Source organism: Cebus imitator, unplaced genomic scaffold (genome assembly GCF_001604975.1).
Source record: "Cebus imitator isolate Cc_AM_T3 unplaced genomic scaffold, Cebus_imitator-1.0 Scaffold179, whole genome shotgun sequence".
Classification (NCBI taxonomy): Eukaryota; Metazoa; Chordata; class Mammalia; order Primates; family Cebidae; genus Cebus; species Cebus imitator.
Genome location: NW_016107494.1, coordinates 1,963,565 through 1,987,357, shown reverse-complemented (window position 1 = coordinate 1,987,357; position 23,793 = coordinate 1,963,565). Strand labels below are relative to the sequence as shown.

The 23,793-nt window shown below is 53.4% G+C and overlaps 2 protein-coding genes across 3 annotated transcripts in view; one reads left to right on the top strand and one right to left on the bottom strand.

Annotated features, from left to right (window-relative positions):
* The window catches only part of NINJ2 (ninjurin 2), a 100,800-nt gene extending 88,251 nt beyond the window's left edge, over positions 1-12,549 (top strand). For both annotated transcript variants that reach the window (XM_017545415.2, XM_037744574.1), the window contains exons 2-4: positions 11,040-11,271; positions 11,477-11,661; positions 12,172-12,549. In XM_017545415.2, coding sequence (XP_017400904.1) covers positions 11,040-11,271; positions 11,477-11,643 — 399 coding nt within the window. In that variant the 3' untranslated portion in view covers positions 11,644-11,661; positions 12,172-12,549. The remainder of the gene's footprint in view (positions 1-11,039; positions 11,272-11,476; positions 11,662-12,171) is intronic.
* Positions 12,550-14,025: 1,476 nt separating this feature from the next.
* B4GALNT3 (beta-1,4-N-acetyl-galactosaminyltransferase 3) overlaps positions 14,026-23,793 on the bottom strand; it is a 100,063-nt gene continuing 90,295 nt past the window's right edge. The window contains exons 14-20 of the mRNA XM_017545413.2: positions 22,816-23,632; positions 20,330-20,649; positions 19,470-19,623; positions 19,148-19,220; positions 18,583-18,736; positions 17,745-17,871; positions 14,026-15,486 (exon numbers count right to left, since the gene is read on the bottom strand). Of these exons, the coding sequence (XP_017400902.1) occupies positions 15,378-15,486; positions 17,745-17,871; positions 18,583-18,736; positions 19,148-19,220; positions 19,470-19,623; positions 20,330-20,649; positions 22,816-23,632 (1,754 nt within the window). The 3' untranslated portion in view covers positions 14,026-15,377. The remainder of the gene's footprint in view (positions 15,487-17,744; positions 17,872-18,582; positions 18,737-19,147; positions 19,221-19,469; positions 19,624-20,329; positions 20,650-22,815; positions 23,633-23,793) is intronic.

Genomic DNA, 23,793 nt, shown 5'->3' with positions numbered 1-23,793 from the left:
AAAAAAAAAAAAATAAGAGAGTGATCCAGGGGCCTGGTGCAGTGGTGCATGCCTGTAATCCCAACACTTTAGGAGGCTGAGGTGGAGTCGCTTGAACTCAGGAGTTCGAGACTAGCCTGGCCAATATGGTGAGACCTCATCTCTACAAAAATTAAAAAATTTTCATTTCTAGTAAGTTTTCAGGTGATGTTGCTGCTGTTACTTACAGGACCACACATTGAGAACCGTTGCAATATAGGATAAAAAATGCAAGCGTAGGATTCAGACAATGGGGCCATCCCTTAGTATCTGGTGACTTCGGGCATTTGGTCTCTTTGAGCCTCAGTTTCTTCACTTGTAAAATGGGACTACATCCCAGCTACCTGGGAGGCTGAGGCAGGAGTCTCCCTTGAATGCAGGAGGCAGAGGTTACAGTGAGCCAAGCACCACTGCACTCCAGCTTGGGTGACACAGCAAGACTCTTTTTTTTTTTTAATTTAAAAAAAAATTATTTTAATTTTTTAATTTTTTTTTTTTAGTGGAGACAGGTTTTCACCATGTTGGCCAGTCTGGTCTTGAACTCCTGACCTTGTGATCTCGGCCTCCCAAAGTGCTCGGATTACAGGCGTGAGCCACCGACAGCAAGACTCTTAAAAAAAATGGGGGGGCGGGGGGTACTGCAGATGCTTCTCAACTTATGATAGAGCTACATTCTGATAAACCCATAGTAAGTTGAAAATATCATGTCAAAATGCATTTAATACGCTTAGCCCACTAAGCTTCACAGTTTAGCCTAGCTTAACTTCAGTGTGCTGAGCCCACTTACACCAGCCTGCTGCTGGGCAAAATCATCTAACACAAACCCTCCTTTATAATAAAGTGTGGAATATCTTACGTAATTTATTGAATATTGTACTGAAAGTGAAAAAGAGATTGGTCGTATGGCTATTGGAAGTACAGTTTCTAAAGTGCGTCACTCACAGTGGTGTGAAAGCCGGGGACCATCTCTGTTAATACCTGCCTTGTGGAGTCGAGCCTGGCATACAGCATTATCATTCTTTATTACTGTTTAAATTTTAGCACATTTTGTTAGCCCTTGAGGGATGAGTAGGATTGTAGTCAGCAGAGATTGGCTGGGAGGGCTTGGGGAATGCGTCTGAGAACCTCAAGGGCAAAGTGAGCATAGAACAAAGAGCCGGCCAGATGGGTCTGGAAGCCCCAGGACAAGCCGCTGATTGGGAGAGTGATCTTGTTTAGGGTGGATATTGAGAGGGAGCAGATCGATTCTTTGGATGTTTCGGTGTGTAGGTAAATCCACGATTAACTTTGAACCCCGAGATAACAATCTTTTCTGAAAGCCCTGACAAAGTGACCTCTTGCAGGGAAGGTGGAAAATGCGCCCTAAGAAAGAGCAAGGAGGCTGGGTGGTGGCTCACGCCTGTAGTCCCAGCCCTTTGGGAGGCTGAGGAGGCAGGATCGCTTGAGCCCAGGAGGTCGAGGCTGCAGTAAGCTATGACTGAGCCACCACACTCCAGCCTGGGCGACAGAGCAAGACCCTGTCTCAAAAAAACAGTAATAACTAAAATAAATAAAAAAGCAAGCAGGACCCTCTGGGTTCCCGTTTCAACACTCATGCTTTCCCGTCCCTCCTTACACACAGCTTGTTTGTAATCTATGGCACCTTTTCGTTAGCGAGAAACCCGTCCGTCTCCTCTGTCACAAAGGGGTCAAAGCGCCGGGTGTGCCCGCGCGGGCCGGTAGAGGTGGCCTGGGGCCTTGCCACGCTGTTTTCTGGCGCCCCCTGGTGGACAACAGCGGCGCCACAGGCCTTCCCGGGAGGCCTCTCCCCACGTGGCCTCTGGATGCTGCCGCTTTAGGTCTCAGTTTGCAGCTTCGGGCAAGGGCTGGAACTCGCAGTGAGACTGCGCCCAGGGCTCAGAGGAGATTTCTGGACCAGTTACATATTATTGCTGGAATAACACGCAAAAGACACCCCACCCTGACGTGGATTGGAGACTGTTGATTTAAGGGCGAGATCACTGCTCTTGGCAGGGGAAGGCCGCAGGCAGGGAGCCTGCATGTGGCCTTCCCCAGACAGAAGGCTTCAGGGGTTTGGGCTTTTACAGCTTTTGGCCTGAAGACCCGCTGCAGCTTCCAGGCCCAGTCATTGATTCCCTGAGGCTCCCTCAGGACTGCCAAGCAAAGGCAGGATCCAGGGAAGAAAGGGCTCTCCCTGCAGTGGAGGCAGTATTAGAAAAGCAAAGTTTTACTACCCAAACTCCACTCCCCACCCAGATGCCACTGTGCCTGAAGCCCTACCCTTAAGGACCCTTATTTTTGCCTTTTTTTTTTTTTTTTTTTTTGAGAGGGAGTTTCACTCATGTTACCCAGGCTGGAGTGCAATGGCGCGATCTCGGCTCACCGCAACCTCCGCCTCCTGGGTTCAAGCAATTCTCCTGCCTCAGCCTCCTGAGTAGCTGGGATTACAGGCACGCACCACCATGCCCAGCTAATTTTTTGTATTTTTAGTAGAGACGAGGTTTCACCATGTTGACCAGGATGGTCTCGATCTCTTGACCTCGTGATCCACCCGCCTCGGCCTCCCAAAGTGCTGGGATTACAGGCTTGAGCCACCGCGCCCGGCTATTTTTGCCTTTTTTGAAAAAACTCTCTCATAAAAAATTCAGTGTGATCATCATTCATTGTGCACCTAATGTGGGCAAGGTGCTGAGCTAGGCTCCATGGGGACCCAGGCCTGTGGAATATGGGGGCCATGTGCTAAAGTGAGCAGCCCAAGGAGCCATCTCAAGAGGTCTCAACAACGCCCAAGGCCAGCACAGGCCAGGGAGCAGGCGATCTTCTTTCTGGGTGGAGTGCACTTGGGGACAGGGTCTAGAAAGGAGGGGAGGCTTTTCCTAGGGGAGGCATGGCAAAGAATGAAAGGCTGTAGTCCTGGAGCAGAGCAGGAGCTGCTGGGAAGGGTGGGGTGCCTTAGGGAACAGTGAGTAATTTGGTGTGGCCCCGTGCGTCTCAGCATCACAGAGCCTGGCACGGGGTTCCTCTCCAGGGGTGGGAGGAGGAGCTGGGGACCGGGCTAGAGAGGTGGGTGGGGGCCCAGGGGAGAGCACTGCACTTGAGTAACAATGACCCTGGAGACCCAATGCGGGGGGTGTTGTGTGAGCGTTTCCCTTCCTGCGTCTGCGGCTGCCCGAAGGTGAGAGCCAGCAGGAGCGAGGAGAGAGGCTGCCGGATGGGTACAGGAGGCATTTCAAACACAGTGGAAATTGTTAGGACCATACATGGTGCCTAGTTTGAAATTGGGGCTGGGACGGGCCCTGAGTCACAACACAGTATTTAAAATGCCTCTAGGCCCATAGGTGGAAACATAATCCTGTGTGGGAGAGATTTCCCTCCTCATCTGATATTTAATACCTTACAGTTTTCAAAGCACATTCACCCACATTATCTTACTGATCCTTCTAACAGCCCTTGTGCTAGACAGGGCAGATATTATTCCCACGTCAGCGAAGGACCAGCTAGAGTCTGGGTGAGATGAAGTCATAAGTTCAGTTTTGTTTTAACATGTTTATTTTAAACACTGGCCTTTTGGGGGGGGGTATGTCTTGGTCTGTTTTGTGTTGCTATAACAGAATAATGGAGACCGGGTAATTTATAAACAATAGAAGTTTATTTGGCTCCTGGTCTGGAGACTGGGAAGTCCAAGAACAATGCACTGGCATCTGGTGAGGGCCTTCGTGCCACATCCTCCCATGCTAGAAGGTGGCGGGCCAGAGAGCTTGCAGGCACAAGAGAGAGGAGGGAGCCACACCTACCTTGTGTATCAGGGACCCACTCCTGAGATAACTTGACTCACTGCCATGATAATGGCATTAATTCAAAAATAAGGGCAGAGCCCTTATGACCTAATCACCTCTTAAAGTTCCCACTTCTCAATACTATTACAGTAGGGATTAATTTTCCAACCCATAAACTTTAGGACACATTCAAACCAAACTGTGCTGTGTGATCTTGGGCAAGCTACCTAGGCTCTCTGAGCCTCCATATTCTCAACTGCGGTGATGACGCCCCCACCTACTTTGCAGAACCATTTGAGAAGACTGCACAAGGTGACTCATGTCCTGTGTTTAACCCTGTGCCAGGCACAGGGGTGTCTTCTGTAAGTGAGAACCATCATCGTTCCAGTGCACTCAGAGCCCACTATGTGTGCGCAGAGTGGGACAGGCCCAGGCACCCTTCCCAACTGAATTCTGACAAGCACTGACACCGAATTAAAAGCTTGCTTAAGGGCCGGGCGCGGTGGCTCACGCCTGTAATACCAGCACTTTGGGAGGCCGAGGCGGGTGGATCACGAGGTCAAGAGATCGAGACCATCTTGGTCAACACGGTGAAACCCCGTCTGTACTAAAACTACAAAAAATTAGCTGGGCATGGTTGCACGTGCCTGTAATCCCAGCTACTCAGGAGGCTGAGGCAGGAGAATTGCCTGAACCCAGGAGGCGGAGGTTGTGGTGAGCCGAGATCGCGCCATTGTACTCCAGCCTGGGTAACAAGAGCGAAACTCCGTCTCAAAAAAAAAAAAAAAAAAAAAAAAAAAAAGCTTGCTTAAGTCCCTTCCTTTGAACGAATCACTCTTCCGGGGCTGGGACCCACCCTTTCCCTTTGTGAGAAATCAGCTTTCCAGAAGCCTAAGTTACGACTGTCTCCTTCTCAGGGGAGGCCTGGCTTTCCTGGGCAGGCGGTCATTTTGAAGCCAACAGAAGGGCCACAGGCCCCTGTTCCTCTGGGCCTGTCCAGTGTGTGGTCTGAGTGTGACCTTGCCACACAGGAAGCCTGCCATGTGGTTCTTCTCAGGGCTGGCAGGGATGACACTGGGGAGGGTCACCCATGCCCTGCAGCGGCCTCTCTGCGACTGCCTCAGCGTCTGGATTCTCCACTCAGAGCCGGCTTCCTCATTTCTAGATCAGTCGGTGCTGGAAAGGACCCAAGGAAGCCTGTGTTCCAGTCCCTTCAATCTCGCAGATAAGAAAAGGAGCTTAATGGGTGGGCACACTTGCTCACTCCTTAAAGCAGAGCTGGAATGTGGTCAAGGTGCCTTTGGTGACACCCTCCGGGTGACACCAGGCCTACACCTTCCCATGGGACGCACACGGCCTGCCCCAGGCCCCAGGGCCTAACCACACTGAGCTGTGGCTCCTGGCTTTTTGGTAGGGCAGTTACTTACCCCCCGCGGCCCTCCTGCTGGGAGAATGGCCCTGAAGTCTTGTCTCCAAGAAAGAGCAGAATGATCTGTTGTAACTTAAGGCCCCCACTGGCCCGTAATGTCAATAAACAAGGTAAAAACATGTTTACTTTTCCATTAAAAAAAGGCATTCCTTTCCTATCCAACCTCAGTTTTGTAAAGAAACAAAACTATGGGCCAACAAGGATTAAGGAATAAAGGGCTGTCTGACAGAACAATGAAGCAATCCGTGACTTCAAGGGGTGGAATCGCACCAGCGTTGGGAGCTGGGACTTGGCATGGGGCCAGTCTGAGCTGGAACCAGAGAGGAGGATGCCTAAGAGGGAGGGAATGACTGTGCTGGACAGGCCAGGAGTGGGGCAAACTGGGGACCGCTGGGTCTGTGGTGTCCCCCATCCCCTGCCTCATCCCCTGCCAGTCACCAAACCCACGTCCTCTTGTGGCCAAAGGCCTAGAGCTGCGCAGATCAGGCTCTGGATCTCCACCCACCCCCTTGCACCCGTCCGGCTCCAGCTTCATGCCGTCCCAAATTCCCCGTCTGTCCAGGTGTCATTGGTTGGCCGGATTTTGATGGGCAGCCTTTCCCTAGGCAACCACGCCTTGAACAAGGACTCTGGGAACCCAGAGCAGTGAGTCTTGGGCAGTGTCCTGTCGCCCGTGAGTGGCAGGGGCGGGGCGAGCGGGGCGGGGCAGAATGAGACCTGAGTAAGACGCTGAGCCAGCCTCATTGAGAGAGGGATCAGCCGGGCGCGGTGGCTCACTCTTGTAATCCCAGCACTTTGGGAGGCCGAGGCGGGTGGATCACGAGGTCAAGAGATCGAGACCATCCTGGTCAACATGGTGAAACCCCGTCTCTACTAAAAATACAAAAAATTAGCTGGGCATGGTGGCGCGTGCCTGTAATCCCAGCTACTCAGGAGGCTGAGGCAGGAGAATTGCCTGAACCCAGGAGGCGGAGGTTGCGGTGAGCCGAGATCGCGCCATTGCACTCCAGCCTGGGTAACAAGAGCGAAACTCCGTCTCCAAAAAAAAAAAAAAAAAAAGAGAGGGATCTCAGGCTGGGAACATGGGAACCGCCTGGATTCTGTCCTTTCTTCTGTGGAGGAGCAGAGTCGTTCTGTCTGTCCATGGCCTCTGCCCTCCAGAGATGGGATTTTCCTCCAGTTTTACAGGTGTGGAAAGTGACCACCAAAGTGCCAAGCACAGAGGCAGAGCTGGTCCTAGAAATCGGGAGTCCCAGCCTGCCGTCCCCTGCTCTTCCAGGATCAACTCAAAAGGGCCGGGAGCGGGCAGAGCGCTGCGTGCTTGTGGCGGGTGGAGGCCGCCAGCGCACCCGGGCCAGCTCTGCAGGGAGGGCGCAGAAGCCAGGGTCAGGGCCAGGGCAAGGGGAGGGCGGCAAGCGAAAGCCGGCGGTGAAGAGTCCGGTGAAACGGGAATGACTCATGCTAGGAGGCTGTGCTCCCCGGTCCTTCCCACATTCCCGGGTCTCTGTTCTGGACCCGCCTGGGCCTGGCCTTAAAGTGCCAGCTCCTCTGAGCAGGACCCGGGGCCACCCTACTGCGCTCCCCAGTCCTCCATCATCTGACCCCTGTGGGGTTGCTCCCAGTCCGTGGGCTGTGGGCGACAAGGATTCCCCCCTGCAGGATTTAGGGCTTTGTCTGTATAAGGGAGCCCGCAGGCCATTTCCTCCATCCCCCTGCCCCTGAGCAGGGCTGCACCTAAACTGTCCACAAGGATTAAGAAACCTTTCCCTGCTTTTAAAGATGTCGCACCGAGGGGACCCCTTTCCAGGCACCTCCGACCAGGGCCCCACTGCTGGCCTTTCCCTCCGCGGTCCCCTGGGCTGCAGGTTGTGCCGGAGGCCCCTCCCCTCTCCGCCTCCCATCCCCACGCTGGCCCCATTTCAGCTTCGGTTGATTCTCGAACTCCTCTGACTTGACACACGTGTTTGGTGGGTTTTAGGTCGGCCCATCCAGATTTGTGGGCCAGGCTCCCGGTCCCGGCCTCGGAGGGGTCCAGGTTTCACACCAATCCCGTCCTGCGCTTGGGTCCCTCGGGGTGGAAACGCCATCCTGCAGCTGCGGTGCCCGAGACCCTTCTCCGGACCCTGCGCGCCACCGTGTGGACGCTCTGGAGAACCGGCGCCTGCGAGGACGCCCTGCAGAGATCCCGCCCAGCACCCGCAGTTCAAGGCCGTCCTGAATCGGCCCTGCATTTAGAGAGGAAAGGATGAGGGCACCCCGCTAAGCGCACTGACAGTCCCACATCCTCTGTGAAACGATGGCTCTAAATTAACAACAAAAGCCAACCAGCTCTCTTAAAATTTACATAGCAATGCTTTTCATAGAGGCTTGGGAAGACCTCCGAATTCCCCAAGTATTCTCCCCTTCCACCCACGGCCACCCCTTCCCCCGCTATTTGGTCAGTGCTCAAAACATACCACTGGAGGTCTGGGTTTACGGTTCTGTCCACTGTTAACAAATTTTCAGGGAACGGAGCCTGTTTCTCTGGAAGCTAGACCAGTACATCAGATCTTGAACTGAAAGCTGAGGATGGAAGGAGGAGAAAGTGCAAAGCTTGCAGCTACTGGACAAACTGGAGAATAGGGGAGGGAGAGGAGGGGTGCACAGCCTTGGGGCAGGGAGGCCAGGGGGCACAGCTGAGCCTGGGCAGAAGCACTTTGAATTTGGGGGTAGGAGGTGAGACTCTCTTGCCTAATGAGTGCTCCTGGAGACCAAGGACAAACCGTCACCAAATGGGCTATGACCACAGGCTGCTGCAGCCTTGGGGCTGACAGTGACCATGGGCCTTTGTGGGGAGTTGGCTCCGAGATCCCTGGCCCTAAGCAACCAGGCCAGCTGGCCCTAGACAAGCCAGCCTTGCTTAAACTGCATTTCCAAAGGCCCTGAACACTGTGTGGCCTCCTAAGTCCACGAAGGTCCTCACTCACCCTCTGTCCCTACCTTCTCCATCCTCGCTGGCTGCCTCCAGCACAAGCTGAAAGCCAGTCCCCAGCAAAATCAAACATGAATGAAGGCGGGGAGAGGTAGTGAGCACTCCATTCCTTCCGTGCCCACAGCCTTTTTCCTTCTTTCTCTGGGCCCCGGCTCCCAGCCTGATTTTGGTGGCTGTGAAAAAGAGCTTGCCAGCGCCTGTTGTGAGCAGCCTGTGGCCCAATGGGACAGTGCTCACCAGGGATTCCAGGGAGGGGCAGCAGCTATGCCTTATTCGGCATTGGGGTCCTCACAGCCCCAACCGCCTGACATGTACATTCAGTCTACTGAATGAAAGCTACCTACTGCTCTCCACTCTCATCTTCCACGGAAAGCACTTAAATTGCTCCGTGGGCCAAAGTGTACACTCTTGATTGCCCTCTGTGAATCCTCCCTGACCAGAAGTTGAGGACACTCAGAATTTGATCATGAACAATCCAGGTGCAGGGAACTGCCCAGTGTAGAAAGCTGATGGCCTGCACTGTGGTCAAAGCGGAAGAGCCACTTCTCTGTGTTTGATCCTCCAGTGATGGCCCACAGAGTCCGAGGCGGGTGGTCTGAGGGACACAGGCTGCCGGGGCCGATTCCGTCTCAGAGCAGGCGCTGTTAGCACCCACGATCCTGCACCTCTTGGCTGTGTCTGTGTGTGTGCACCCTCGACCCTGCACCTCTTGGCTGTGTCTGTGCGTGTGCACCCTCGACCCTGCACCTCTTGGCTGTGTCTGTGCGTGTGCACCCTCCTGGCAAATGGAGCAAGGGGCCAGGAGCTCGGAAAGGAAGCGAGAAGAGCAGGGTGGAGACACGGGGCTGAGCTTTGAAGGCAAACTTTAGGAGAAGGACTGGGGAACAGGGGTCCCATTCTGCTGGCCTAGGAGAGGGTTGGTCCAATCTGTAGCCAGGCATGCGGATTAGAGCTGGGTCTCCAAAGACGGGTGCCCAAGACCATATTTTAGGATAAGAAAATTGAACTCCTATTTATATTGATTTTTATGTAATCCTTTCAAATGTTTCTACTTTTGGATGTTTTACTATATATATTAGTCCAATAAAATATGTATAATTGATAATGGAAGAGTGTATATATATTGAGGATGCATGGCCAAAACACTGCAACCTCCACCTCCCGGTTCAAGTGATTCTTCTGACTCAGCCTCCTGAGTAGCTGGGATTAGAGGCGTGTGCCACCATGACCTGCTAATTTTATTGTATTTTTAGTAGAGACAGGATTTTGCCATGTTGGCCAGGCTGATCTCAAACTCCGGACCTCAAGTGATCTGCTTGCCTTGGCCTCTCAAAGTGCTGGAATTAGAGGCATGAGCCACGGTGCCCAGTCTCATTTCAGGGTATCTTAAGAACGTATAGAATCCAAAGTTTCTCATAGACAGCCTAATCAGTTAGCCTGTGTGTAAATAGACTGTCCTCTGCGTAAATCCCTGGGATACAGAGAAGTTAAGTGACTTGCTGGGGTTGCACGAAGTACAAGGAACATTCCAGACCCTCTGAGACCTGCCCATCCAATCATCCACACCTCCATCCATCCATCCACCCATTCATCCATCCATCCATCCATCCATCCACCCATCCATCCATCCATCCATCCATTTATCCGCGAAGCTTTATTTTATACTTCAAAACAAAATCAAATGTAAATTATGTTTCAACACATCCTAGCCAAAAAATTAAAAACTAAGAGTGTTTAACTAGTATGCATCACTGTGCATATCTATGCATGCATCCATCTGTCCACACCCAGCAGGCACCTGTCCCGTCGTGGTGATCTGCTGGGTCACCTTCCTTACCTCCAGGCTGTAGCATCTTTCAAAGTCCTCCTTTCCTTTGCTTTCTCACCTTGCTCCACTTCAGTTCCTTTTCACTGTGATCCTAAATCCAGACTATAACTTTTAAATGACTCCCCCTGCTTCCAGCCCTTGCTGGCCCAATCTATTCCAAGCACCATTGCTAAATCAATCTCCCAAGGTCTCTTGAGTGACTGCAGATTGCCCTTGGCCATGGGGCCCAGACTGAATTTCTTGGCCCACCCCAGAGGCCCACAGCATATGCTCTGTATTCTGATTCTGTCTTTTGGAGTTAGTGGCTTCTTGAGAAGTGTTACACTTCAAAATCAGATCAAATGTAAACTATGCTTCAATAAATCCTAGCCACAAGTCATAGTTCAAATGAATGAAGAGTGTTTAGCTAGTATGCATTACTGTGTGTTCACACTCATGGCATGCTTGGATGTGTATCCTGACAGCCTGTCTGACAGTGTGTGTGCCTGAGCAGGGCGGCAACTCCAGTGCTCCTGAGGGTTGGAAATGCAGCTGTGTTCAGTTGCTGAGCTGTGCACCCTGCCTTGGGACCATGGCATTCTGGGGGAGGAGGACGCTTCCTCTATTTCACCCAAGCCTCCAAGCTCCTTCTATTGTCTTCTCAAGTGTTTTCCTCTCAGAGGAAAATAAAACAGCCCAAAGCTGAGGACTGGCCCAGGTAAAATAGTGAATAGAACGAGGAAGGTGCATTTTACCAGCCTTTTCACTTTCTCCAGCTGGACAGGAGAGGGTGCGAGAGACGGGGCGACCCTCCAGGAAATATCAACTGCAATAGAACACCATTTCAGAGTGTAGAGGTCCTTACGGGTTTTCTAGTCCAACCTTTAATTTTATCAGGGCATGAAACTGAAAGGGTGTTGCTTGTTCTGAGCTTCCCGTCTGGTTTGGGAAGGGCTTTAAAACTTCTCTTCTCTCCCACCTCTCAACTGCTTCCCTTCCAGAGTCTCCCTTGGTAAGTCTGTGCTTTCTCCCCTACAGCCTGGGAGCTCCGACCCCAGGAGGAGCCAGCCCATCAACCTGAACCACTACGCCACCAAGAAGAGTGTGGCGGAGAGCATGCTGGACGTGGCCCTGTTCATGTCCAACGCCATGCGGCTGAAGGCGGTGCTGGAGCAGGGGCCGTCCTCTCACTACTATGCCACCCTGGTCACCCTCATCAGCCTCTCTCTGCTCCTGCAAGTGGTCATCGGCATACTGCTCGTGGTCATTGGTGAGGAGACCAGCCTGCAGTCAGGCCTTCTGCCTTGGCACCTGTGTGGGCAGAGGCATTTCAGCTCAATGACGACCACCTCCCTTGATTTCTGCCACATGGGTCTCTGAAGGGCCCCTCTCTCCAAACTCTGGTGGGTGTTGTGGGGGTAGCTCTGGGCTGTGGCCCCATCTCTGACCCTTTCCCCCGCTCCACTCCCCGGCAGCGCGGCTGAACCTGAATGAGGTGGAAAAGCAGTGGCAACTCAACCATCTCAACAACGCAGCCACCGCCTTGATCTTCCTCACTGTGGTCATCAACGTTTTCATTACAGCCTTCGGGGCACAAAAGACAGGGTTCCTGGCTGCCAGGGCCTCAAGGAGTCCTCTCTGAATACCGCCTGGGATCCAGGTGAGAGAGGATGGGGAAACCCCAGCTCCAGGGGTTCCCCAGGTGGCCCTTCTCTCTCCTCTGGGGCTTTGGGGCAAGAGACAGATCCTGTAGCTCCAAGGCAAGGAGGGGATCTGCAGGAGCCTGTCCTCAGCGAGGCCTGCACAAAGCCCCATTGCTGTGTTAATGGGTGGCTCTCGGTTCTTGGACTCAGGGTTTCCCATGGTCTGGGACCGGGTGGAGGCGATGCTGTTGTTGACTCTGCCCCTTTGGCAAGAGGAAAGCTGGAGACGGGGAATTTCTCTCTGGCATTGTCTAGCAGCCCTTGCTACTCAGACTGTGGTCCAAGGGCCAACAGCATCCACAGACCACTCGGGAGCTTGCTGGAAATGCAGAATCTCAGGCTCTGCTCCAGATGGGCTGCAGGCATATGCATGAGTAAGGTGGCCAGGTGCATCCTGGGCACACTGAGGGTTGAGGGGCACTGCTCTGGCCTGCCCTCCTCATTGCCTGTTCTCTGCTTCCCGACAGGAACTGGGCTTGGAACTCCTTCTGCCTCCTTCCTCCCTGATCTGCCGGGCTCATGGGCACTTTCCACAGCCCAGGAGAGCTTCTGAAAGGACAGAGTAGCTGCCCTTGCTCCCTACCCACAGAGTTAAAACGTGATTTTTTGTTACTGGTCTAAGTGGCTTCCATCTTGGTCTGGAGCCTGAGCTTAGATGCAGGTGCTGCCCGCCATGCCTCCCTGGCGGCATCTCCTAGACCTAAGGCGGGCCTGTCTGTCTAAGGCCAAGTCTGCCCAGCTCAAGGACTCTGGTTCTGACTCTACCCTACTGCTTCCTTCTGCTCCAGGCCTGTTTTCCTTCCTGTAAAATGGAATCTATTTCTATAAAGGTTTCTTCAAATCCACTCTGGAGTCCACTTATTTGTCTAGTCCGGAAGGCTCAGGCGCCTAGGCTGGTCTCCAGCTGTGCCTAGTAGAGGGCTCAAGAGAGCAAATCCCAGGCCTGCAGGCTGGGCAGGCTTTTAAATCACTCCCTCTTCTATGGGTTCTACTTGAAGCCAGCGTTCCTCGCCCAGATGCCTTGGGCTTATTGTCATCTGCCCCATCAACTGTAGACTGGTCCGTTGCAGATGGATGCACATATGCTCAATCTTCTGCACGAACCTGCTGTCAGCTCTTCTAGCTTTCACAGTCTCTGCTTCCCTTAGGCATGTGTTGAAGGACTGCAAACTCATTTTGATCTTTGCCTAGGCCAAATGTAACAAGCAAGATAAATCTGCACCTGTAAAGCATTAGCAAAGCATTACCAGCCCAAACAGAAATGATTTTTAGGCGGTCTGCCAGGTTAGAAGTAGCCACTCCTTGGCTTCTCTCCACTGCTCACCAAACCATTCTGGCCCTATATCTAGCCTTCCCCCCCAGGGTACCAATAGCCTTTCTCAGCTAAAACCATCAGCCTCCATTAATCTGCTGAACAGAAAACGCCTAGTCTATTACACGGTGAGCTGCTCAGACAGGAACAATGCTGTCTTCTTCCTGAGTAAACCACGGTGCAGAGAAGGCCATTCCACACACAGCAGACACCACACTCTTGGGAAAGGTGGAGGGTGGTGTGGGAGGGTCCTTGGCATGCCTGCCTGGACCCCTCAGCCCAATCCTCTACGTCCATGAAGAGCAGCAGGAAAAGACAAACACTTTTTTTTTTCTAGGAAGTTGCTGTATTTAATGCTTCCCCTCCCACCATCCCACACCCACCCAACCCAAGACATTTCCCTAGGGAGTAGGGGCCATGCCCGGCCCTTCTCCTTAAGGCAGATGGTATGGAGGTAACAAACATCAAACTCAAGGCACTGGCCCAGGGCGCAGGGGTGGTGGGCAGGGCAAGAGGCTGGGCTGGCTTCTAGTCATTGTAAGTGAAGCAGGTGGGCAGTTTGGGCTGGTTCCATCCTTCCAGTGCAATGCCCAAAGATGAGAGTGGTCCCAGAAAGAAACTGGCAGCCCCACTGGCCAACTGCAGCCCTAGCCTAGGCCCCGTGATCCTTCTCCAGGGGACAGTCGGCTTCAGCAGGGACCAGAAGCCACAGCTCACGGAGCAGGTTTGGCTTTCCAAAGCCACAGCCTGTTAACTCAAAAGTCTTTGTCCTTCATAATTCCTTATAGGGAGGCAGGGATTCTCCCTGGTCCCCAGAAGGTTCTCCACGGGCTCTACTCTCCCGTGTGTCAAGCCTGTGCTCTTGGGGAATGCAGAGCCCGCCAGGCAGACCCTCCGTCTCCAGTGCTGTGGTTTGGCCTGTCACAGCCTGGAGCGTGGGCTCAGTGGCCTGCTCTTCTGGGTCCCCCTGTATCTCCCCCACGCCCTGTGCGCACCTCCCTAAACAGACTCTGGAATTCACGATGCAATGTCCAAATGCACCATGGGTGAATTCACAGCAGCGGCGGAGGCAGCAGCAGCAATAGAAAAACCCCCAGTCACAAAAGCACCGGGGGTTATTAGTGCAAGAAAAGTACAAGGTCACCAGGTGACAGAAAGGGTGGCGTAGACTAAAAAGGCCAAGGACTATTTTCCCTGAAACCGCTCCACTCTTCAGTTCCTCCTGCCCCCACCCCTCTCCATGTTTCCAGGGGATTTCTCAGGGGAATGTTCTCACCTTCCCCAAACCTCTCATCCTGCCCCCTTCTTATTCTGCTCCCTGGTCCCTGCTCCAGGGTTTCACCCCCATACACAACTTCCTCTTCTTCCACGCAAGGCGAGGCAGCCAGGGCTCTCTCTATAGAAGGACAGGTCTGCAGGGGAGCTGGGTGTGAGGCTCACAGCTTCCACTTTCCCTTTCATCTCTTTCTGCCCAGCCTCCATCCCTCTCTCGTCTAAGGAAATTGACAGATATGGCCACATCCTGTTTCCCTCTCCTTCCCACAGGCAGGCCAGGAAGGGGACAGGCTTCTCTCCCCCGCCTTCATCACCTTGCCTGTTCTGCAGGCCTGAGTGTCCAGTGACGGGGAGTGGCAAGCCCACTGCCCAGCTCCTCACCTCCCAATGCCTGAGCCCCAGGAACAACCCCTTCTGTGCTTCTGGTCTGAAGTGAGCCATCTGGAGGAGAAGGTTAATGCCCTAATCGGTGGCCAGCCGTTTGGTGGCTACTGGAAGATGTGTCTCTGGAAGGCACGAGCCTGGGGTGGAGCAGAGAACTGCCCCACGTGGGACCATCCTCGAGGCAAGGGACACTGCCCAAGGGACATAGGAGTGGGTGGGACGTCTGCATGTGGGGACAGTCCCTCAATGCACAACCTCACTGCCCTCTGGACAGCAGTTTTGGTTTTCTGTTTTAAAAATCCCCGCTCCCCCAATAAAATATGTCCACTAGAAGTGCATCCGGTTGGTGGTCAGCACTTGGCGTGAGGCGCGCCTGGTGGTGTGGGCACGCACCTTCACGGATAAGGATGGTGTCAGCCGTTCTCTCCTTCCTGACTCATCCTTCTCAGGAGCTGTCCCCGTTCTTCACTGAACAAGTGGCCTCTCCTGGCCTCTCTCTCAAAGTCCTCCCTTCTGAAGGCCCAGGGGATAGAGAGAAGAGCCCTGGCACCCGCCTCTGTGAAGGGACAGCTCCAGATGAGGTGGGCTGTCAGCTTCAAGGCTTCCTGGGGACCACTCCCCATCCCCGAACAGCAGCCGGGCCCTGGGGATCTGCTGCTAGTCAAGGAGCAGGGAGTGCTGGGTCCAGCGGACACCCTGCAGCTACAGCATCTTCATCTGGCGGCGGCTCCACATGCCTCGCTTGGAATGGAAGTGATGGAAGAAATTCCTGAGGGAGAGACGCTCCACTTCCAGGCCCGCTTGGAGGATCCTGAAGGAGGAGGAGCTGGATGAGCCAACAGAAACAGGAGGTGGCTGGGGAGCCCCTCTGCATCTCCCACAGACCCTCCGCTTGCTCCCCACGGGGCAGGGAAGTTGGGTGGAGTAGAAGGGTGTGGGCTTTGAAGCTGGGCAGCCTGGCTTTGGATCCCAGCTCCATGACTGCGTGTCATGCCTTCTTTCAGAGCCCGTGTGATGATTATCACATATGTGTAATGAGGACAACGTATGATACAGAATTCTATCTGTCGTTAGAGTAGACATCCTACATACACATCCTACATCAGAGGTGGTGAAGACCAAGAAGGATGGAGGCTGAGGAATCAGCACAACTCCCGGCATACTTCGCAAGCCCCATAACTGGCGCCCAGCCTCCAGGAGACAGGTCACAGATGGAGGGAGGCAGGGCTACACTGGGACACCCGGAGCCCAGGCCCTCACCCTGCCTTTTCTGCATGCACAGCCTGCAGGGTGTTCCTCTCCAGGGGGGCCTGCACTTCTGGCAGGGCCGAGAGGAGCCGAACTGGGTCCCTGAGCTGCTGAGGAGGCAGGAAGTTCAGGGCTGTACGGAAGCCACACACTGTAGCAAAAGCCCAGCACGAAGGTCAAGGCAGAGGTGACTGCTGGGCCGGGGTTCCCAAATCAAGGCTTCCAGCTGCCTCGGGGGCTCCTTTGATCTAAGATCCTTTTTATGAGATCCCAGTTATCTAAGTTCCCTTAATGTCACCCTTTTCACTTCAGATTCTCTTAGTGTATCACCTTCCTTTTCTTTCTTCCCTCAATGGGAAAAACACATCAATAGACCTAGTTTTTAAGCCTCTGATACTTCAGTGAGTGAGATTTGGGGCAAGTTATAACTTCTCTTCAAGACTCAGTCTTCTCTTTTTTCTTTTTTTTTTTTTTTTTTTTTTTTTTTTTTTTTTTTTTTTTTTTTTCGGAGTTTCGCTCTTGTTACCCAGGCTGGAGTGCAATGGCACGATCTCGGCTCACCGCAACCTCCGCCTCCTGGGTTCAGGCAATTCTCCTGCCTCAGCCTCCTGAGTAGCTGGGATTACAGGCACGCACCACCATGCCCAGCTAGTTTTTTGTATTTTTAGTAGAGACGGGGTTTCACCATGTTGACCAGGATGGTCTCGATCTGTTGACCTCGTGATCCACCCGCCTCGGCCTCCCAAAGTGCTGGGATTACAGGCTTGAGCCACCGCGCCCGGCAAGACTCAGTCTTCTCATCTGGAAAACGGAGATCATGACGCTTACCCCACTGAGGTCAGGGAGGAATCAACAGGGTGACAGATACGGACCCCCTGCCAAGCGCAGGCCCCAGTGACTGGTGGATGCACCTTGTCCTGCCTCTCGGGAGGAAGTGAACGCCTTCACGTCCAGGTCCCCGCCTCCAGTGCTCCTGACCTTGCCCTGTCCACCTCCTGTGAACGCTGTTCCAGCACTTATACCCTTCCTTCTGAAGGGCACCCTCCCCTCTCCTTTGCTCCTTCCCCACAGGCTCGGATCGCAAGCTGGCGTTCTCTCCCCACCCTTCTCTTGGCAGCACACTTCTTGAGAGAGGAACCTCACGCAGAACAGCCTCCGCCTCCTCACCACCCACGTGCTGTGCTGCCCCACGGCCTGTGTCCCCACCCAACCTTGCTCTCTGCGTCCACCTGCCAAGGCCGCAGCTCGTCCTGTGTTCTCCTCTGAGGTTTTCATCTCGTTGACCCTTTCCCCCTGCTCCAGACCCCCGGGTCCCTTGGTGTCTCAGGACCCAGAACCTCCTGGGTATCTTCCTGCCCTTTAGTGGTCCACACTGTCTCTTGTGCTGGCCCCAAAGTCTTTCTTGACCTTTGCCAGGTCTCCTCATCCATTCCCACAACTCGGCTCCTCGCTCAGAGCTGAGGGAGGCGCGCTCCCCTCCAGCTGCGGAGGATGCAGTCTCTCCTGCAGCACCCTGCTGGGTGCTGAGAACATTATGGTTTATGTCTACACAGCTTGTGCACCTGGGACACGGTGTACCAGGTATGTTAATTTTCACCCCAGCCCTGTGATACAGAGGCCAAATCACACCCCTCTAATAGAGAAACTGAGTCCCAGCGCGGCCAGTGGTTTGAGGGCATCCCCTGAGTCCAGTGCTCTTTACTGCACACTGGGATTCTGCAGCCAGGGAACAGCTGGGCTGCTCTAGCCCAGCTCCCTGCCCAGAGCGCATGAAGGGATGGAATTCCCAGGCCCCGGGGATGCCCCTCTCTTCCCAGTCACCTGTCCAGCAGCTCCCAGTCTTCCCCTCCCCAGCGGTCACGGAACTCCTTGGTGTTCATGCCCCCAATCCTGTCCAGGTCAGACTTGTAGATGCCGAGCAGCCCAAACCCATTCACCTCCCAGTAGCCTGTGGACAGACAGGAGCTTCGTGTGAGACGAGCCGGGGGCCAGGAGGAAGAAGGGAGGAGGCTTCCAGGCTGTGTGCCCGGAGCCTCTTCTGACAATCAGAGGTTGGGGGTGAGGGAGGCTGAAAATTGTCTTAGCTGAACAAGTCCTCAGCCTGTTTTGGAGGAAAGCCCCCTACTAAGGTCAGGGCTCCGCAGTGCTACCAGGCAGTGCCCACGGCCCCCTACTAAGGTTCAGGGCTCCTCAGTGCTACCAGGCAGTGCCCACAGCCCCCTACTAAGGTTCAGGGCTCCACAGTGCTACCAGGCAGTGCCCACGGGCTGACAACAGCCCTCCAAATGGATCGAACAATGGCAGCCACTGAAGACACAGCTGTGTGTCAGGGTATGTGTCCATTTCCCTTCCCACCTTTCCATCTTTGGACCCCCCCAGGGCATAGCATCTGGCACACCGCAGTGCTTAGCAAGTGTGTGATGAATGAATGAAGAAGATGGGCAGGAGATGTGCGCTGCTGCACCTGCTGCTGTGGCTGTCAGCTCAGCCCACGGGGACCTTCTCTGGTGGGTTTTCCAGGGGAGCGAAGGCCCCAGGAGGGCAGGGTGGGGCAGGGAGGAGGATGCTGATGTTCATAAACATGACTGTCCCCAGCTCTGGAGTTAAGAGCCAGGATCAGAGAAGTCTTTCCTCCCTCCACAGTCCAGGCAGGGCTCACCCTCAGGCCACTGGGGGGTGGCCCCACAATGCAGCCTCATCACCATGGGGGCAAAGGCCATCTTTCCCTCCACACAGTGCTTCCGAATGGCATCGATGACTCCAGCTGGGAAGTGGATGTGGAGGTCACAGAGGAAGATGATGCTGTGGGGGTCCTAGGGACAGATGTGGGCAGGGTCAGCAGACCCTGCAGACCAGAGCTAGGAGGTCAGGCCACCCTCTAGGAGAAGCCTTCGAGTCTTCCCCATCAAAGTGATTCACAAACTCCCACAAAACCAACTGCCGGTCAGAGTTTCACAGCGCTGAGCATAGTTCTTAACCATCACAGTGGATTCTGACTCCTCCCCACTCTTCATGGGCTCCAAGGACCCTGAACAACTGGGCAAACGTTCCCCTGTGATTTGCTAGTCTCACCCTAGCACTGGCCTACAGCACAGCAGAGAGGACCTCCTGTGTCCTCATTCCCGTCCTCCCCGAGGGGCTCACTACCTCATACACCCCAAATGTCTTTCTACCTCTTAACCAGCCTTGAATTCCATCTTGCAAACCCTGTCCAGGCCCTTTACCTTCACGAGGTCTATGCCAGCCTGAAGTCCAGCTGAGCGCTCAAAGTTTCCACTTAGCTTTGCATACTGATAGCTGCAGGAAAGGGAGAGAGAACTGTGTAGCAGGACTCAGCTGTGGTGGTCCCCTGGAGGAAGCTGGCAGGCACAGAGGTGAGGTGTACTCCTGGGATGGGATTATGGGCAGGTGAGCCCTCTGGGAAAAGCTGGAGACTAGGAATCAGAGAGGCTGGGCAGGGCTTCTGGCTGTACCCTGGACACAGCAGCCCTAGGACTTCAGGACGGATGCAGCCCACGCCACCCACTGGCTGGGGTTCCCCCTCACCTCCGCAGCTTGGACCTCTTCAGCGCCATCTCAACATCCATGTCCTCACTGCTATAGTCAGTGATGATGATGTTTAAGTGTGGGTCGCCGGTGACCTGGAACAGGTTTTCCATGTCTTTGATGAACTGCTGTACCCAGCGTGCCTGGTTCTTCACTACCCCAGGGTGCCAGGCAGGAGAAAGAAACACAGACAAGGCAAAGATGAGCATCTCCACTCTCAGTTCCCACATGAGTCAGGAGTGCCCATCAGACTTCTGCTGAGCGAACAGTGCCACTCTGCAAAACCATTAGCAATGCAGTACAGAGACATAAAGGCAAAGGGAGTGCTCACCAGTTAAGGGGGCCTCTGCACCCGGCTCCCCATGTACCCTCCTCCCAGGCAGGGGCTCCCAAGAAGGCCTTGGCAGGGGCTCATCGTCAGTAGCCCCGCCACGCTCTAACAGTGAAACTCTGCTCTCTGTCCATCTCAGTATCATCGTCCTGTCCCCATTGTCATACGCCTGCCTGTTCCTCCTTCTCATATCAAACCCTGCTAATCACTTCATTAAGTACCCTCTGTGTCTTCCTTCCCCAGAACAATGATCACCCCAGTACTAGCAACCCCAGGTATCACACCCAACCCTGAAACCTGGTATGAAAGAAAGAGCACTAGGCTACGAGACAGTGTTTGTTTTTAGCTCCAACATTTACAGCCACCTAACCTTAAACTGGTGCCTTTCCTTTCCCGAGCCTCAGTTTCCTCAACGATAAGGTGGTCTTTCTCAGAATTCTTATGAATTGCATCAGTGAAAGCAGATGTGGGTGCTCGTGACAGTGTTAGGACCCCTCCCAAGAATGCCCAGGCTCGGCTTGAGGCTCACCAGGCACAATGAAGTGGACCACGGCTCGGTGGTTCCAGGAGAAACCCTGGGGCCAGCACAGCTTGGGCTCTCGGGCCCGGCTATTCAGGACTTGTCTCCGATGGCTGTGTGGGTTCCAGACCAGGCCTTGTAGGTTCCGGGCCTCAGCCTCCTCCCTGCCAGCTGGATTGATGCCCTGCCAGCCTCGCGTAGACACATACTCCGAGAGCCGTACCACGCGCTCGCCTTGTTCCAACAGTTCAAGCTCCAAGAGGTAGCGACCCCCACGTAGCTGGTCCTGACGCTTCTCCACATTCACAATGCGCTGTAGCTGGTACCTCCTATGGCAGAAAGTGTGGGGAGGTTGAGTGATTCCTTCCCCGCACTGTGAGGGTAGAATGGTGTGCTAGAAGCCTGCAAGGCTAGTTGTCAGGAGACCCTAGCTTTTTGTTTTTGTTTTTGTCCTAGCTTTGCCACTGGCTGGCTGTAGGGCTTCAGGCAAGATGTGCAATCTCTCTAGCGTTCACTGCCTCCATCATTGGAGGATGTGGCTCAGGCCTGCAGTCCCAGCACTTTGGGAGGCCAAGGTGGGTGGATCACTTGAGGTCAGGAGTTCAAGACCAGACTGATCAACATGATGAAACCCCATCTCTACTAAAAATACAAAAACTTAGCCAGGCGTGGTGACTGGTGCCAGTAATCCCAGCTACTCAGGAGGCTGAGGCAGAAGAATCACTTGAACCCAGGAGGCGGAGGTCACAGTGAGCCAAGATCGCACCACTGTACTCCAGCCTGGGTGACAAAGGCAAAACTCCATCTCAAAAAAAAAAAAAGTACCCATTGAGCTGTGATAATCTTGAAGGTCTTGTACAGCTCTAAGATTCTAAGCACATAAGGTGAATAAAGGGGGTCACACTGAAGAGTTTCCTTGAGAAATTGACCCTCAATAAAAATGTTGGAATCAACGTTCCATAAGACTATATGAGCTAGAAGAGAAATGTCAGTTGGTTGACTCAAAATCATGAGTCACTAGAGAAATAAAAGTAATACCATTTCACACTCATCAGGATGGCTATTTAAAACAAAACAAAATGAAATGAAAAATAACAAGTGTTGATAAGGAGGTAGAAAAACTGAAGTCTTCGCACACTGCTGATGGGAATGTGAAATGATACAGCTGATTCGAAAATCAGAGTGGCAGTTCCTCTGTGTTGAACAGAGCCACCATGTGACCCAGAAATTCTACACCTGGAGATCTACCCAAGAACCGAAAATGTGTTCACAGAAAAGCCTGTACGTGAATGTTCATTGCGGTGTTACATTTGTGACAGTCAAAAAGTAGAAACAGCCCAAATGTCCAGCAACTGATGAATGGACACACAAAACGTGGTGTGTGTCCATACAACAGAATATCACTCAGCAATACAGAGGAATGAAGCATTTAATACATTCTACGACATGAATGAAACTCTCGCTAAAGTGAACATTCTGCTAAGTGCAAAAAGCCAGATACAAAGGCCACATGTTATATGGTTCTGTTGGTATAAAATGTCTCCAGAATAGGAAAATCCATAAAGCTAGAAAGTGAAAGCAGTTATTGCCAGGGACTGGGGGTGGGAGGAGAAATGGGAAGTAACCACTAACACATATGGTTTCTTTTTTTTTTTGAGACAGACTCTCACTCTGTTGCCCAGGCTGGAGCACAATGGCGCGATCTTGGCTCACTGCAACCTCTGCCACCCAGGTTCAAGTGACTCTCCTGCCTCAGCCTCCTGAGTATCTGGGAATACTGCTGTGTGCTATCAAGCCCAGCTAATTTTTATATTTTTAGTAGACGGAGTTTCACTATGTTGACCAGACTGGTCTCCTACGCCTGACCTCAAGTGATCCGCCCACCTCGGTCTTCCAAAGTGCTGGGATTACAGGCGTGAGCCACTGCACCTGGCCAGTATAATTTCTTCTAAAGGTGATGAAAATGTTCTGGAATTTGACAATGGAGATGGTTGCACAACACTATAAATGTACTTTTAAAACTACTGAAAGGTAAACCCTAAAATGGTGATTTTAATGTTATATAAATTTTATCTTAAAAAATGTTGATTGGTTGGATGAATGAATGAAAAAACAACTCCAGTCATGCCTCATGCCCTAGCGCTTCCAGCCCACACTCGGGTCTTAATTTGTATTTGCCTGTTTGTCTATTTACTAGCTCTTTCCCTGGAGGACGGGACCTCATCTGCCAAGCCCGTCCAGTCCTCAACGCATGTCCTGGGCCAGGCACCCAGGGATTTCAGAACCTTGCCCAAGGTGGGACAAAGATCTGACTGGTCCAGATCCTCTCCAGGGGCCCCAGGCATCTGTCCTTCCCAGGAGCCTGAGTTGGGGGTAAAGTTCCAGCTATTTCCGCAGCAGGGGGAACCCGCTACCAGCCCCTAGGCCCCTGCCTTCCAGGCCAGCTGGCTGCCATGTACCCTAGTCCCTGGCCCCAGGAGAGCCCTTTACCTTACCCCCGGCTCCTCTGGTTGAGCTTCTTCAAGAAGACCCGCGTGACCTCAAGAGCTTCCTGCTCCGGAAGCAGCAGGTTGCCAGATGTGTTACAGTTCAGATCGATCCAGTCAGTTCTCAGGGCTTGGAAATCAAGATTCCGGGCACTGAAGGTCTGATCCCAGTTTACAACCGGGTCAAACACAGGTACGTACTCAAACACCTCACTCATATCCTCTTCCTCTTCCTCTTCTCCTCCCTCTTCCTCTCCCTCCACTTGTCCTTCCTGGCCTACAGCTGCCACCACTTCCTCATCCCCATGCCAGCCCCTCCTAGGGGCCTGAGGCTGCATCCTGTCAGCCCATCTCTGCTCTGCAATGTACGACTCCACCTGGTTCAGCCACTGCGACTGCTCTAGAGTCTTCCTGGGGCTGTCACTAGTGGGCTTGAGCCGGAGCCTGGGCCTGGGCCCCCTAATCTGAGGCAGGTTCTTCACAGGGTGCCCAGGGGGCCACTTGTCAGAATGAGGTGAATCTTGGCTGGGCTCAGGGCTGGGTTTTTGCTTCCTCTTCTCTGGCTGTGGCACTGGAATGCTGCTGGTGCCCCCTGGGAAGGGTGCTGTGGAGTTCTGCATGGAGAAGGGGGCCCGCAGGCCCTCAGAAGGCTCAGCCAGGAGTTTCCGCAGGCTTCGGAGGCGGTAGTCAGTGACATCTTGCTCCGGGGTGGAGGCAGGTGTCTGTTTTCCCTCCAGCATCCTGGCATTCTTGTCATTGGAGGCTGGGGTCTCCTCTGCCACATCTCCATATTGGGGCTCTTCTAGAAGGCTTTCCTCAAAACCTGCTGTTAATAACAACCATTTCTCATGTCAGGAGTTTCTAACCCTTTCCAAACAAGACATACAAGACAGAGGGTGGTCATATGTGTGAAGCACCACGGGACTCCAGACTGGGGTTGAATCCAGGCTCTGGCACTTATTGTGTGACCCTGGGCAAGGTACTCAC